Below are 16038 nucleotides of genomic sequence, written 5' to 3' on the forward strand. Positions count from 1 at the left end.
CCCCTTGGTATAAAATGGCATAGAATTATTAATCTGAAGCAGAGGAATGCTAATTGAAGACATCTGGGACTCAGTATTTGAATATTGCACTGTCTTTAGCTTTTCAGATTCTTCCTTCTGCATGTAGTCAAGCTAGACCAGGACTAGGTGCCTGTGGCAGCTCCTTCTGTTTGTTCAGCTGTCAGGGTCTGACATTGCAGGGGTCTTTGTTCAGTCTTGGGGTCTTTACCCCTCGGTTTGCCATCTTGGTTTCTTCTCTTGTGTTGTACTTGGGCAAGAAAGTTCATTCTTGCTTCCTGTTCAGTACTTGGCATGTCTGCTGGGCTGCTGTAAGAGCACCCGTTAGTTCCAGTTGTGCTGAAGCAGTCTGTGATGTGTGTGCGTATGTGTGTGTTCGCTATGAACACCGCTGAGACCAGCTGCAGGATTTGAAAAGATCATCTGCAACCCAGAGAGTGATGATTTTTTGAAGGGAAATGAGTTCCTAATTGTAAGAATTGGAATACGAGCCTGGAAGAGGGCATCTTGGGTGAGATTTTTCTTTATTATCTAATGTGCTTTTTTAGATAGTCTATTCTTGGCATATGTGTAGCTAATCTTTCTTTTACTACATGGTATAGCTTCATGGCTGCTCCAGCAGTTCACCTGTGAGCCTTTACAATGGAAGTTTCTCATGATGTTCAATTTAGTTTGAACTCTTAACCCAAATTCTCTCTTCCATAACTTTGGCCTATTTTGGCATGAGTGTTTAAATGTGAATACTTCTATTATTTCAAGTGCTTGTATGTTATCTCTCTCTCTTCTCTACATTTAAAATTATATTAGCTATTTCAGTTGCTTTTTTTGATGTTAAGTATATAGTTTCCTTCTGGAACTTGGTGGCTGTGTTTCAGTTCTTCCTATGTTCCAAGTCTTACAGGCACAGACTAGAGTAGCTGCAATATCTCTTCTTCTCAGGTGGAGTACTTTCCCTTTACCTCTTTGAAAACATAGCTATCCTGTTTGTGACTGCATCATGAAACGTACATTTAACAGTGCTTAGTCTGATTTACTCTCAAGACTACTCAAGGATGGTCTTAATGTTCCACCATTTCTGTGTATTATGTACTAGTGCATTATAGATGTGCTGTATTTTTAAATAATGCTACCTGAAGTTTGAGAAATTGTATGGGACAGGTATTAGCCACCCATTTTACAAGTTTGTGCTTGAAAGCTACAAACCAGCAAGCGGACAGAAATGTACCCTTACTGCTTGCATAGGCTGCAAGTATATTAGTTCAACACTTCTGAAGATATACCCTTTCTGATGACTTTGTAGGGCTAGGAACTACCTAGGCAAATTGTTAATGTGAAAGAAAACTGACTTGGTGGTGTGTCTGTGACCCATTGAATCAGTTCTGATCTTAGTTGAATGCATCTTTTCAAAGAGAACTACAGTTAATGAGCCTTATGGATGGAGCTTTGCATGATAAATGATTTTGAAGGAAGAGAAAATATTTTCTTTTCAGACTTTTGCAGCATGCTTCTGTTACATATCATGTGTCTTATCCTCAGTTCAGAGGTGAATTTTGTTTGTTTTTAAAAACACATATGTTGGTTTTATAGAATTTTGATTATGTGGTAAAAGAGAATAACAAGTACAGAAGTATAAGTAATAGCCTAAATAGCTTGGATTTAATTTATTTTGAAAGAAGAGCAAGTTTTTAATTAAAAAGCTCATGTTTCATTTTGCAGTGTTCGCCTTGGAAATCTGTTTTTTAAGTACATTCAGAGCATTCATCTTCAAGCATTACAGAGTTCAGGACAGAGGTGAAATTTTCTGATGTTTCTTGCAGAGTTTGAGACCTGAAGGAATATATTTCTCTGGCATGTACTTCTTGAAGACATGAACTCTGAGAATGAATTTCTAGAAAGGAAAAAAGAACAAGTGACTAAAGTAAAACCAACAGCAGAATTTTAGAAGGAAATGTACAAAAAATAGAAAACAGTAAGAAAGAAAATACTTTTGAAGAGTTTTGATGGTTAAATGCAGTGCTTGCTCTGCTTGCCCATATTTGAGAGTTCTCAGCACTTCTTGTTTTTAAGGAGGATCAGCAAGAGAATGAATGTATCACTGACTTAAGTCAAGGGACATTTTTCTGATAGGCACTTAAGTAAAAGAAGCAGAAATACTTAAAGTGCATTCTACAATAACAGATTTATCTTTCTACATGGCAAATCCTGTAAAAAGCAGTGTAATATTTACCCTTTTTTAAATGAGGCTTGTAAAACAGGTTTTGTAACACTCCCCACATACCTCCTTCACTGGTCAAGATTGTGCTCTGCTTATTTCCTGGTAGTTTTACTGTTCTTCTCACCTTAGCTTTTGATATTTGAAGTGCTTCACTTAATTTTCTTCATCTCCTTGTTCTATCTATAGTTGTATTACTTTGTTCCGCTATATTACATTTTGGACTGAAGCCAGTGGGAAAGGTGAGAGGAACTGTGAGGTGGGACCAGGGACAGCTATAAAATCAAAGTTATAGGTTTATCTCAGAAAAGGTAATACAACTTAACATGCCATTTTTCTTAAGGTATATATAGCAAAAGCAATGCATCCTGTCTTTGCACGGTGTCTTACTGCATGGTGTGAGATTTGTTCATTTGCATTTGTATTTATTCACTTGTATGTATAGTGTATTTTTAGAGATGTGTGTCAAATGAAAGTAACCCAATGGAAATAATGTAATTAGATAACAAATACATTCAGTGCTTGGCCCAGTAGGTTTTTCTTTCAGTTGCATTTAATAACTCTTTGCTATTCTCATGACCCCTATTTTGCTGATTATTCAAGCAGTTTCTTTTCTGTTTGTCTATCATGGAAATTCAATTATTGTACTGAAGGAATAATAGCCCAGTTTGAACATGATCTGTTTTTATGACTAACTATTGGCTGCAACTTTATAGTAGGAAAGGTTAAGTAATGTATCTACACGTGCATCCCTATGTCAGGAAGCCTACTGGCACAGAATCTGCTTCTGCTGGTGAAGATGCATTTTTGTGTGCATAGTTTGGGTTGGCTGTTTGGAGTTAGGTTTTTTTTTTTATTGTTGTTGCTCCAGCAGGAATAATTATGTCTGTGCTAAAGTTTTGGCTGTTACGAAATGGCTATAAAGATCAAATCTGTAATTCACATAAAACAGTAGCAAAAAGAGTAGGATAGTCCTCATGAAAGCTGCATGTTCTATGTGGCAGTAAATAGATGAGACACGATTTATTCAGAATGGCTTAGATATGCTTGATCCTACTTCTTAGGTAGGAGGTATAGGTTAGATGGTCTTTCAGAAACCCTTCCTGACCTGAGTTTTGCTAGTCATTGAACCTGTAAGTGAGAATTGTTTGAGATTTCTTATGCTTTCCCTGTGACTATTTTTCCAAGACTTGAAATGGTTCCTTTGTTCTGCTTGGGTCATGTCTGCTTCCCAAGAGGAAGCATTCTTGCTAGTTTTGCTCCTCAATTTAAAATTATCTTCTCCATTGGATAGATTTATCTTGCAGATTTGTCAATTTTGTATTACATCTTTGATTTCAGTACTGTATCATTTTTTTATATATTAAATTTGCAGTCTTCCTTGCTGTCATCTTTACTTTATGAGCAGAAGCTGTGATGCTTTCTCCTTTTCTTTGCTAGCAGACTTTTCTTTTTTTTTCTTCCTCAAAATCTATTTATTATAGAACCTGAGAATGCGTTTTGGCTGTTTTATTGATAATAGCTTTTGATACAAGTACGTATGAGTCCATCAACCCTGTATTTGTGTATCTAGAGATAAATTTTTTGAATGGATCTCTCTGTTTAGGACTCAAATGAGAGTATTTAGGGTCTGATTTAAGCACCTAACTCAGGTTGTCCAGCTGACTTTACAGGAGTTCTGTTGGGAAAAGACCCCCTGATGCTCTGAGTCACATTCAAGATAAGCATCTCACCTTGTCTACATAGGGGACTACCCCCTTGAATATTAGGGCAGTTCAACTTCTTAATTTTAATATTTACATTGTGTGCCAAGCCCTTAAAGTATAATTGAAAAACTATTTTCTACTTTCCAGTTATCTTCTATTATTTCTTTTCCACATCTCTTTTTCCTTATAGAAAATTCAGCATTTTAGAAAGATGCATGGTCTTACAGATAAAGTTATTGCCTTTTCCCCACCAACTCTGACTGCTTTCACCTTATTCTGAAAATGTCTAAGCTGTGTGCTGGGAACATCTGACTGTGGGTTATGATATGCCAGATAATTGGCCACCTGTGTTCTGGTGATTACTACTAACACAGTACAGCTGATGAATCAGTTAATGAGTTCAATGCAAAGTCAGCCTGTGTAAAACTGTTAAAGTCAAACTGGCTGACTTGCACTGGAGCGGATGAGGAGGGCTCCTGTTGTCTCCCCACTTGGAAGAAATGGTTTCTCAGAACAGGTAATTTGACTAATGCTTGTCAAAGTATTTTTCTTGAGCTAGTTTAATTTAGCTTCAAAGACAACAGTCATGCTATCTAATGGAGAGATTGGAAGTTAATTGCAATGTTCATACTACTGCTTCTAGTACCAGTACTACTCTACTATTACCATTGAGAATTAGTAACTGATTGTATATGTTTCCTAGTCCATTGCAACATTAAAGTAAAATATTTTGAAGTGAGATGTACTGATAGAATAATAAGCATAATTCATTTGCCTTTGCTGCTTTTTTGTCAACTCAGTCTGTCTTTAGCATTTCTAATCTAACCTTCATAACGAGCACCAAATCCTTGTAAAAAGGAATACCATCCAGGCTGCAGGCCTGCAGCTCTTTGAAGAATGTGCAGGTGTTTCACCCAGTACTGAAGTCTTTTTTGAGTCTTGTACCTTGTAGAGGTTGTTTAGGTGTTATCTCTTTTCTAGTATTGTGTTTTCTTGTATTGTGAAATAAAAGACTTAAATAAAGTGCCTGTCTCTTTTCTAGTATTGTGAAATGAAAGACTTGAATAAAGTGCCTCTATACAGAAAGTGCAGTTAAACCCACAAGAAATATCTCTCTTTATTGCTCAGAGCAACTTCAGGTATTAAAGTACCTCAGTATGGACCTTCTGTGGTATCTACTAATTCGTAGTAGCAGCAATGATATTTAAGTTGACTAAGCTGCAAAAATTAAAAATAGTAATTTTTTTTAGTGACCTGATGAAAGCTTTACACCTGTTCTGGTTGTCAAAAGTGGAAATGAGATTACTTTTCTGCCAAAATCTTGTTTATCTGCTAGCTGTAGAGAAAGGGGTGCTCTACTTTTCCATTGTTCATTTTATAGTCTGTTTGCTATAATCCCATCCACAAATATACTGTAAAACAGCGGCTGCGTCTGTAACACAGAGTAAAAGTTGCTGGTGATGGAGAAACAATCCTGACAGTAAAAGACTGGCTCTGTCTGGGAGAAGGGAATACTGCCCAATGAATCTAATTTCACTGCAATCAAAAGATCATAAATGTGGATGTTTGAACACTATTTTCTTTTCATATTTATGTAATCCTTCCATTTGACAGGTCTGCTCAGTACTGGGGGAGATGTCTGCTTTGCTGTGTGCATGCACTTTGAAAGCCCTCTCCTTTCCTATCTGTTTCCCAGCTGTTTGAACTGGAGGGTGTCTCTAGGCAGAGGGTGAGAAAGCCTTACTGATATCAGGGCTTAAGTTTTCCTTTGATATGTTGCCTGGAGGTCGGTGGGGAAGGAAAGCTGAGGGCCAGATTGGTTTACATTCTGGCTTCCTGTGGTGTTTTAGAAGCTGGTTAAGGAGGTGAAGAGACATAACACTGAATATCTGAAACTGAATCAATTAGGCTCTTGGCAACAGGGTTTGGAAGATGGGGGAACCAAGGCTGCTGTAGTGATGGATCAGGAAGTCATCTCAGTAAAGCAGTGAGGTGCTTGCAGATAAGACAAATCTGTCATTTTGTATAGAGTGTAATCTAGCTCAGAGCGAAGCAGAAACATAAGGCTTCCATAGCCTGATGATAAGAAATCTTCATCTGCGCTTAAAAACATAAAAAGTGGAGTTAGTTTGATAGAAAGATGGTAGTTAAATATATTTGTATAAAGCTTTTGGTGCCTTTAGTTAAGATCCTCATAGTCTCAGTGTAGTCAGCACTGTACAGATGTGTGAATTCCCAGTTGTTTCTGTAAAGAACTTGAAATATAGACAGATACCATATGAAAAGTGGTGCTGAGGGGAATAAAATAACAAATACTGATTGAAATTAAAATCTTGTAAATAGCTGAATACTGAATGCTACCAAAAAAGTCAAAACTAAGGTTCCTGGATAACCTTTTAATTGTTGTCTTGTGTATACATATTATATATGGTAATAGTTCTATGTGTAATCACCTGGTGTTCACAGGATGATGGTGCCATATTCTAGCAGAAATGTGTGAAAAATATTAGGTTACCTTAAGTCTTGATAAATGACTTCGGTTTTGTCAAGAAACCAAGTTCAAGTCACTGGTGTCTGTAAGGCTAATATAGCTCTCCTGACGAACGACTGTTTTTTGTATTTTTTTTTTTTTTTTGAGGAATGTGTACCCATGCTCTAGGGGGCTGAAAGCAAACATGAAGTTGGCAGGCAATTCTTCAGAAAATTTCTGTGCTGCCTTTTACTATCTATCAAATTGGTTCTTGAACTTGGTGAGATAAGAGAGGAGGTAGAAGAGCTCCCTGCTCTGGTTTCTTTAGCCTCTTGAGTTTTGCTCTCTGAATGGCTAATTGCATCTTGTTTCTTGACTTTCTAGATGGGCTGGTGATCCCATTGGTGGAACTGTCTGCAAAACAGGTTGCATTTCACATTCCATTCGAGGTGGTGGAGAAAGTCTATCCTCCAGTGCCTGAGCAACTGCAGCTTCGAATCGCCTTCTGGAGTTTCCCAGAAAATGAGGAAGATATCAGGTAATGAATGCTAATTCTGTTTCACTGATGCTGAAGGAAAAGTTCTGTTCACTAGAGGAGAATGGTTGTCCATTTGATGTCCTGTATGTTTGCTGCTTTTGCTGTTCTCACATGCATTTTATAATATGTGAATGGATTACTGTGGGATATGCTATGATACGGGGTTTTATTTCAGGGTGAGCTGCCCTGTACTTGTCCCAGGAAAAGCATGTACACGTGCAGGTTCTATATGTAAACAATAGCAGAATAAATGCACCCTTTAATTTGCTTGACAGTAACTAGTTTGTAGAGTTTTGCCCTACGTTAGTCTTATGCAGTATTTTTTCCAGTTCAAATCTGTTGCTTGAGTCAGAGCTTTAACTGGGCTCAGAAATTGCCAGGGAGGGCTAGCTCAGTATGCTTTGCAAACTTTTTGTTGGTGTAAGTAGGAGAACCATAATTTTCTGAGTACACCAGTGATCAGAGTGGATACAGTCAGAGAGATGACTATATTTCTTATGTTTCCACATAAATTGTGTGAGTACATAGTCAAAAACTGTGCTTTTTAGATCTTTTACTGAAGTATTTTTTTGCTAATGCTTTTATACTATAGAAGGCCTACCCATGTAACTGCATTCAGAATTTTGTTGCAAAGTAGTGATACTACACTCTTTTACAAAGAATTGTCCTGAAAGTTCTTAAATGCGTTCATCTAATGTTCTGGTATCAGATGGGGGAGGTAATGTCAGAAGTGCTGATGTAATTCATAAAATCACCTGTGGGGGAATAGAGCAAGCCAGCTGGTTGTACCTAGTCATTATTCTGACGAGCACAGATGTAAAAAAACCTCATGTGAGCATACAGGTAACTCATCTATGAGTACAAGGATTTTTTTATTGTGGAATGCTAACATTGGACCTTGAATTGATATTCTACTGTATATAAAAGCTTAATTTTAGTCAATGAACTAATTTGTATTTCAGAGCCTTAGGTTGAAATTCCTAGAAATGCCTATGGCTATACACAAACCCAGTTAGGAAGAGAGTAATGATTTTTATGGTTGAACTGTAATGCAGAAATGGCAGAAAGGAGCTAGACTTCATCTTCAAGATGAGGATAGTAAGGATTTTTTTAAAGCCATGTCAACAAAGAATGCAAGAGGATACTACTGTGAAGTTTTTCAAAACCAGACTGATCTTGATATGCTGTGTGTATCTCTTGCAGATTGTACTCATGTTTGGCGAATGGCAGTGCAGATGAGTTCCAGCGAGGGGAGCAGCTGTTCCGGGTGAGGGCTGTCAAAGACCCTCTCCAAATAGGTAAGAACATTGCAGCTCCATGTCTCTAGATATTTTAGATTCCCAAAACCTTATCTGGAGTGGGACAGCAGTGGTACGACTGTGTCTCAAAATGAGCTTTCCTGCCATCCTAGACTAAACTCCTGGCCATGTGTATTCTTCCTAATGTCTTGAGCTAAATATTATACTATATTTATTTCAGCCTCAGTCAGCTCAGCTGTGAAACTTGAGTGGAAAGCCAGAATGTTCTGAGAATTAGATTCTTAATCTGTCTCAGGATTTTGGAAAAAACTGTGTAGAATGCCTTTGTCTCCATAGAGCTTAAATTCCTAATTGATAAAGAGAACTTGGTTTTCTACTGGTCTAATCAGATGAATGCCTTGTGTAAAGTGCATGTATGGCAGAGAGGAAGTTTGCAAGGCTTAATTATTCTTGTAGCAAGAGAGTTGTATTAATAATACAGTTACTCATGTAGTATTTTTGCAGAAGAAAATTCCTGTTGCTTGGACACTGGGTTTTATCACTTCTCATGTATCTTGTTCTTTTTATGTTTTATGGTTTTAGAAACCAATCATATCTTAAACAAAAAATTGGAATCAGGATTTTTCCTGAAAAAATCCTATGAAGAAGAATATTGAGCTGGCTTTTACAGTGACAGCTGTTAGACAGGAAGGCGTTATATGAAATTGAGACGCTAGCATATCAAGGCGGGCCATGTCAATCCAATGCAGATTTGTTGTTTGTTTTTTTTTTTTTTTTTTTTTTTCCTGCAAGTGTAAGCTTCATAATTAGTTAGCATGTGGGAACTGAGCCTTGTAATGAGAAAATGCTAATATAAAAAGTTGTATAATATTAAGGAGGAAAGTTCCTGTTTTTTCCTGTGATGAGGGATAGAGGCTTCTGTGGGCCTGTTTAGTTTAGTACCAGTAATACTTAACTCTCAGTGGTCAGTGGAATGAATAAATTTAGGTAAAGGACTCTCAAAAATGGAATAAAAGGGACTCATACTGTAAAAGTTTGGAGAGAATGAAAAGGGGAGGAGATAGTCATTGAGATACACAAATTGTCAGAGACTGATGAACTGTTATCTGAATATAAGATAAGACATCTGAAAAGATTTTACCTAGTCCATTGTCTACTGTACTAACAATAGCAGGAATTCTTGGGAATGGAAGTGAAATACTTCCTCATACATAAGGTATATTGAGCTGTCAGTGAGACCAGACAGTAATTCGGGAACATCAGTGAAATTGAGCTAAATAAGATTAAACTAATTTTTGAGTGCATTCATAAGGTCCTGATGGCATGACTGAAATGCTGACAGGCCTCTAAGGCATCTGCTGAACTTCAGGAAGGCAAATGTTTGAGAGACAAAGTGAGTTAAAATGCAACTGGCTGAAATTCAGTAATCCCTGGGACTTTCACAATGAAAAAGAGCAGAATATTTAATATACAGTGCTAAGATGGCAGACAAAACTTGTTTCAGTAATAAATTAAAAAGGTGAGGAGGTGTAAAGCAATGTAAATGAACAAAGGCTGGGAATATTAATGCAAAACCTGTGCTTGGGGGAGGGCAAAAGATGAGGTGGTGAATGATACAGGGGAGGAACTTTTCAAGTACACATACAGCAATTGGGCTTCTTGACAAAGGATTATGTGTGTGTAAGGGAAGGAAGTAACTTTGTTTAAACAGTAATGTTATTTTCTTTGCAGTACAGGAACTTTATCCAATGGTGGAATTTTAATTTTTTTTTTTTTTTCTATGAGTAGCAGCCCAGAAGCTGGGCAGTACTGGTGGGGTTGCTATAATTTCAGTTGTCTACTCCGAATGATTTTAAGGTGTGTGGTTGCAGTTTTGAGTTTCATATACTGACAAATGGGAAAAGCAGAAAATGAAGCAGCCCTTGAGAGGGGATTTGATTTGGAGGGGCACTGGGCAGTGCATTGTGATATTCTGATCACTAGGACAAAACTTGAAATGTGCTTTATGCTCTTTTTGTCCCATTTCCCTTTGCAGTATAAGATTATTATTTTTTTTAAACATAAATGAGTAATCTTAGTCATCTTGTCCATGTGCAAATCCATATCCATAATTTCTGAAAAATAGCACCTCTTCATCACATTCCAAAAACCCACTTTTTTTAGTGTGTTCTACTGTATAGACACAAAAACTTGGCTTTTGTAGACCTTTTCCTGCACATTTCCTTTGTAACAGTCATATACCTGCCTCCTTGCACTGAAGACATTATTGCTGTTCCCAAATAACTTCTTAAGCCAGGTAATAGCCCTGCCAGAGGGGATGCGATGCTGGACCTGGTAGTCACCGATGCAAGTGAGCTAATTGATGATGTCAAGATCGGAAGCGCCCAGGGCTGCAGTGATGATTCACTGGTGGAGTTCACAGTCCTAAGGGATATGGGTCAGGTGAAGAGTAGAGTCAGGACCCTGAATTTCAGGAAAGCAAACTTCCACCTCTTCAGGGAGTTAGTCAGTAGGACCCCCTGGGAAACTGCCCTCAGGGACATGGGAGCAGAACAGAGCTTGCAGATCTTTAAGGATGCTTTCAATACAACACAAGATCTCTCAATGCCCAGGTGTAAGAAATCAGGAAAGGAAGGCAAAAGACCGGCATGAATGAATTGAGACCTGCTGGTCAAACTAAAGGGCAAGAAGGAAATGCACAGGCAGCAGAATCAGGGACATACATCCTGGGGAGACTATAAGAACACTGCCTGTTTGTGTAGGAATGGAGTCAGGAAGGACAAGGCACAGCTGGAGCTGAACTTGGCAAGAGATGCAAAGAATAATAAGGGCTTCTACAGGTGTGTCAGCTAGAAAAGGAGGGGCAAAGAAAGCATACCCCCCAGATGAGCAAGACTGGCAAACTGGTAGCAGTGGATGAGGAGAAGGCTGAGGTACTCAACAACTTTTTTGCCTCAGTCTTCACTGTCAGTCTCTCTTCCCCCACCTCTCAAGGGGATGGAACATAAGATGGGGACTGGAGGAGCAAATTCCCTCCCACTGTAAGAGAAGATCAGGTTTGTGACCATCTGAGGAACCTGAACATACATAAGTCTATAGGACCTGATGAGATGCATCCCAGAGACCTGAGGGAATTGGCTGATGTAGTTGCCAAGCCACTCTCCATGATTTTTGAAAAGTCATGGCAGTCAGGAGAAGTCCCTGGTGACTGAAAAAAGGGAAACATTGCACCCATTTTTAAAAAGGGTGGAAAGGAGGACCCTGGGAACTACAGGCCTGTCAGCCTCACATCTGTGCCTGGGAAGATCATGGAACAGATCCTTCTAGAAGCTATGCTAAGGCACACGGAGGACAGGGAGGTGATTTGAGACAGCAAGCATGGCTTCACCAAGGGCAAGTCCAGCCTGACCAACCTAGTGGCCTTCTATGATGGAGGGACTACATCAGTGGGTAAGGGAGGAGCTATGGATGTCATCTTTCTGGACTTCTGTAAGGCCTTTGACATGGTCCCCCACAACATACTTCTCTCTAAATTGGAGAGAGATGGATTTGATGGGTGGACTGTTTAGTGGATGAGGAATTGGTTGGATGGTTGCATCCAGAGGGTAGTGGTCAATGGCTCAATGTCCAGATGGAGATTGGTGATAAGTGATGTCCCTCAGGGGTCCATATGGGGACTGGTACTCTTTGGTATCTTCATTAGTGACATAGACAGTGGGATTGAGTGCACCCTCAGCAAGCTTGCAGATGATGCCAACCTGAGTGGTGCGGTTGACATGACTGAGGGATGGGATGCCATCCAGAGGGATCTGGACAAGTTTGAGAAGTGGACCCATGTGACCCTCGTGAAGTTGAGAAGTGGACTCATGTGACCCTCATGAAGTTTAACAAGACCAAGTGCAGGGTCATACACCTGTGTTGGGGCAGCACCTGGTATCAATACATATGGGGGGATGAAAGGATTGAGAACAGCCCTGCTGACAAGGACTTGGGTATACTGGTGGATGAAAAGATGGACATGAACTGACAATCTGTGCTTGCATCCCAGAAAGCCAACCATATCCTGGGTTGCCTCAAGAGAATTGTGGCCAGCAGGTTGAGGGAGGTGATTCTAGCCCTCTACTCTGCTCTGGTGAGACCTCAGCAGGAGCACTGTCTCTAGCTTTGGAGCCCTCAGCACAGGAAAGACATAGACCTGTTGGAGTGGGTCCAGAGGAGGGCCACAAAAATATCAGAGGGATGGAACACCTCTCCTATGAAGAAAGGCTGAGAGAATTGGGGTATTCAACTTGGAGAAGGCTCCAGGGACACCTTATTGCAGCTTTTCAGTACCTAAAGGGGGCTTTTAAGAAAGATGCAGACAAACATTTTAGCAGGGCCTGTTGCAATAGGACAAGGGGTAATGGTTTTAAACTAAAAGAGAATAGATTTAGAGTAGATACAAGGAAGAAATTTTTTACAATGAGGGTGGTAAAACACTGGAATGGGTTGCCCAGAGAGGTGGTAGTTGCCCCATCCCTGGAAACGTTCACGGTTAAGTTGGACGAGGCTCTGAGGAACCTGATCTAGTTGAGGATGTCCCGGCTCATTGCAGCGTCGTTGGATGAGATGACTTTTCTAGCCCCTTCCAACCTAAACTACTCTATGATTCTACAAAATACATATGTTGTAGTTGCTGATTTCAGGGGCGACTTTTTTTTATCATAGTCTTAATTTCTTTTTAACAATTCAGGAAGGCAAAAGCAGGTTCAGGCTGGATCCTAACTTTGTATCTCCTTGAATAGTGTCTCTAAGTTTCTGTTTTTTAGAGATTCTTCTATCTTTGTTTAAAACAACTTACTTGACGTCGAGTCTAAAAGATTTTGTTCAACTCTTCATTTTCCCATTTCTATTGGTCCTGGGAAAGCCAGAGAAAAAGTTATTAGAGTACTATGCAGAGGTGTGTTTGCTGTCATTGTTACAGGTGCATCAGAACTACCCAGTATCAATGAGGAAAGCTTGGAACCTGTATTGCAAGAAGCATTCCTAGCAGGATGTTGTTAACTCATATGCCACTTAAATCTTTTCATTCCAGTTGTTTACTGAGTAGTTTGGGGTATTTCAGATTTGTGCATTTCTACCTGAAATCATAAGGACTAATTGGACTTCAGAAAAATGACTAAACAGACCTGAAATTTCATGTAATTGAGTAAATGAGTTTCATGATAAAATAAATATTAAATGTGAAAGACACTGATGTAGCTATCCTAAAATTCTGAAAACTGGATTTTAACCCTTGGGAACCATACATTTCTTTTGGATACTTTTCCTGAAAGATTAAGTTTCAGGGGTAGAGCAGTGAGAAGGATAGGTTATGGACTGAAACAGAAGCAATCTTTATTTTGTAGGACCTAGTCTAGGCAGCAGTTGATTATTTCCAACTTTTACATTTGATCAAACCATGTGCCTCTAGAGTATCAGAGAGGACAGTGTGCTGTTACTCCTTCTTCACTACATGGTAAATCCCATGTCCTGGTTTGGGCTGAAATAGAGTTAATATTCCTTTTTGGGGACTAGATGAGTGCTGTGTTTTGGATTTAGCTTTGGGTTTGGTATGAGAAGAATGCTGATAGCACACGGATGTTTTCAGCTGCTACCGAGACTTCAAGGACTCTCCGACTCCCCATGTCCTGCCCGTGCACAAGGGCACAGGGAGCAGGGAGGGAGCATGGACAGAGCACCAGACCCAAATTGGCCAATGAAATATTCCAAATCATGGAACGTCGTGCTCACTATATAAAGGAGGGGTGGTTGGGAAGGGGCTCTCTCTCTCTCGCTTCTGGGATCGCGATTGTGGGATCTTGGTATCTCGGGGTCGCTGGCCGGGAACGGGCTGGGTATTGGTCAGCGGGTCGTGAGCAATTACATTGTGCGTTGCCTGTTTATATTTTTTCTATTATCGTCATTGTTCTCATCTTATTACCATTATTAAACTGTTCCTATCTCAGCCTGTGAGTCTCCCTTCACCCCTCTAATCCCATTCCCAGGTGGGGAGGGGGGAAGGAGGGTGACCAGCTGCAGTGATTGGTTGCATACCAGGCTCAAACCACGACACCCCACTTCATGGGTGCAGTGGATCATTCCTGGTGCTCTCTGTGCATAGCGAATATGTTGTATGGTGCATGTACCTGACACATTCTCAGGGGCATTGGTGCTGGCTGCTTGTCATATTTGTTCTGTGCATGAGTAGTAAATCTGGTGCTCATAAGAAGTGCAAGATGCACTTTCTGTGTAGAAAGCATAAGTGCTTTAACAAAAGCACTAAGCTTGCTCTGCACCCACAGTGCGTTTAAGAAAAATGGTAGCCAGGGGGGTGAGACTCCTGGCAGAGCAGTTCCTCTAGCCTGCAGCTCATTCTGGAGGTCTCCTGGGAGTGAAGCTTGCCAAGAACAGGCTATACAGATCTTATTTTTTTTCTGGTGGGCCACATGCAGTTGCAGAATGAATGCTGCTGGTATGTGCGGACATCTTTTTGTAATAAATTGTTATGAATGCTGTAGATAAGCCATTATCAGGTAGTGAGAGCAGGGGGTAGGTGGGAGGGAAGAACATTCTTGAAGCCTCCATGAGGTGACCGGGTCACTCAGATGTGTAGTAGGTGTGATTGTTGTCTTCACGTTTAAGCAGGATGGTAAGAGCTGTGGTCTGCAGGAGAAGACAATAGTTGCACTTTGACTGTAAACAAACACAATTTGATGCAGATTTCTTTAAACAGTAGTGTTGGGCTAAAGCTGTCCCTCATAGTCACTTTTTCAGTCCCTGCAGGCTCAGACTTTTGTAAGCTGTGAACTGAATTGTATTTTTTCCTGGTAAAAGTAACCATTAATTTAATCCAGAATTTTTTTCTGCTATGGTTTCCTGTGCCATCCCACAGTTTTTCAGTACAGCAAGACTGGTGGTGCAAAAGAACTAAGCAGACCTGCCTGAATTAGCAGTGGCAGTGTCAGATGTGTTCATCAAGCTACAGTTTGAGTTGAAGCTTGTGATATATCATGCTGAAGCCCTTAAATTTTCTTTGTCTCTCTTTATAACTGTTCTTCCATCTTTGTGTTTAATCAGTTAACCATCTTTGTATACGGATAAAAATTTCACAGTAGGAGTATGATAAGAATGTATAGCTGTGATCTATTCTTTAGCACCTTTCAAATCCTTATTTTTCTCAGTGAAACAGAATTTCTGGAGTTCCAACTTATGAAATGCTTAATTTGCTTGTGTGAAAATTAGGGCATTTTGGCATTAGTCTGAGATGCTTCTAGTATAACAGAAGGACTAGCTGAACTGTTTGGGTTGTATTATCCAAGTGTGGAACATAAATTAGAACTGTAGCTAGTAATAAGCAGTGGAGTAATTTTGAGTGAATGCCTTCTTTTGTTTTGATTCTGTTCCAATTGCTAAAATGGCTGAAGAATTTGGGTGGCATTATGTGTACTAATCAAAATAATCACCCACATCAGGAAGGGGATTTGAATTCTGGTGAACAGGAGAAGTAGAAAGGTTAAGCAAGGTAAGAGCAAGTTTGTATTGTATTGTGGGGAAGGAATAGTGCACATTGTTTTAAATGGGATTTAGTAGGTCATGTGCACTCCTGAACACCATCATTATAATATCACAATATCATAATAATAACATAGTAGTGTGGATTTATAATGTATTTCCCCATGCTGATGATGGAGAAACTATTTCAATTATCTGTCCCAAGCCATATTTTTTCACTCAAGATAGATTTTTGGACTGAATTTTGGTTATGGCTTTGATACCCTTCATCGTTTCTATGCTTCATTAAAACTGAATTTGAG

At 39.6% G+C, this 16038-nt stretch overlaps 1 protein-coding gene across 3 annotated transcripts in view; it reads left to right on the forward strand.

The window, feature by feature from the left end:
* ZSWIM8 (zinc finger SWIM-type containing 8) overlaps positions 1 to 16038 on the forward strand; it is a 65694-nt gene that overhangs the window by 18397 nt on the left and 31259 nt on the right. For all 3 annotated transcript variants that reach the window (XM_009973744.3, XM_032982053.2, XM_032982054.2), the window contains exons 2-3: positions 6791 to 6944; positions 8148 to 8242. In XM_009973744.3, coding sequence (XP_009972046.3) covers positions 6791 to 6944; positions 8148 to 8242 — 249 coding nt within the window. The remainder of the gene's footprint in view (positions 1 to 6790; positions 6945 to 8147; positions 8243 to 16038) is intronic.

The sequence above is a fragment of the Tyto alba genome, unplaced genomic scaffold (assembly GCF_018691265.1).
Source record: "Tyto alba isolate M040663 unplaced genomic scaffold, T.alba_DEE_v4.0 Super-Scaffold_1, whole genome shotgun sequence".
NCBI lineage: Eukaryota > Metazoa > Chordata > Aves > Strigiformes > Tytonidae > Tyto > Tyto alba.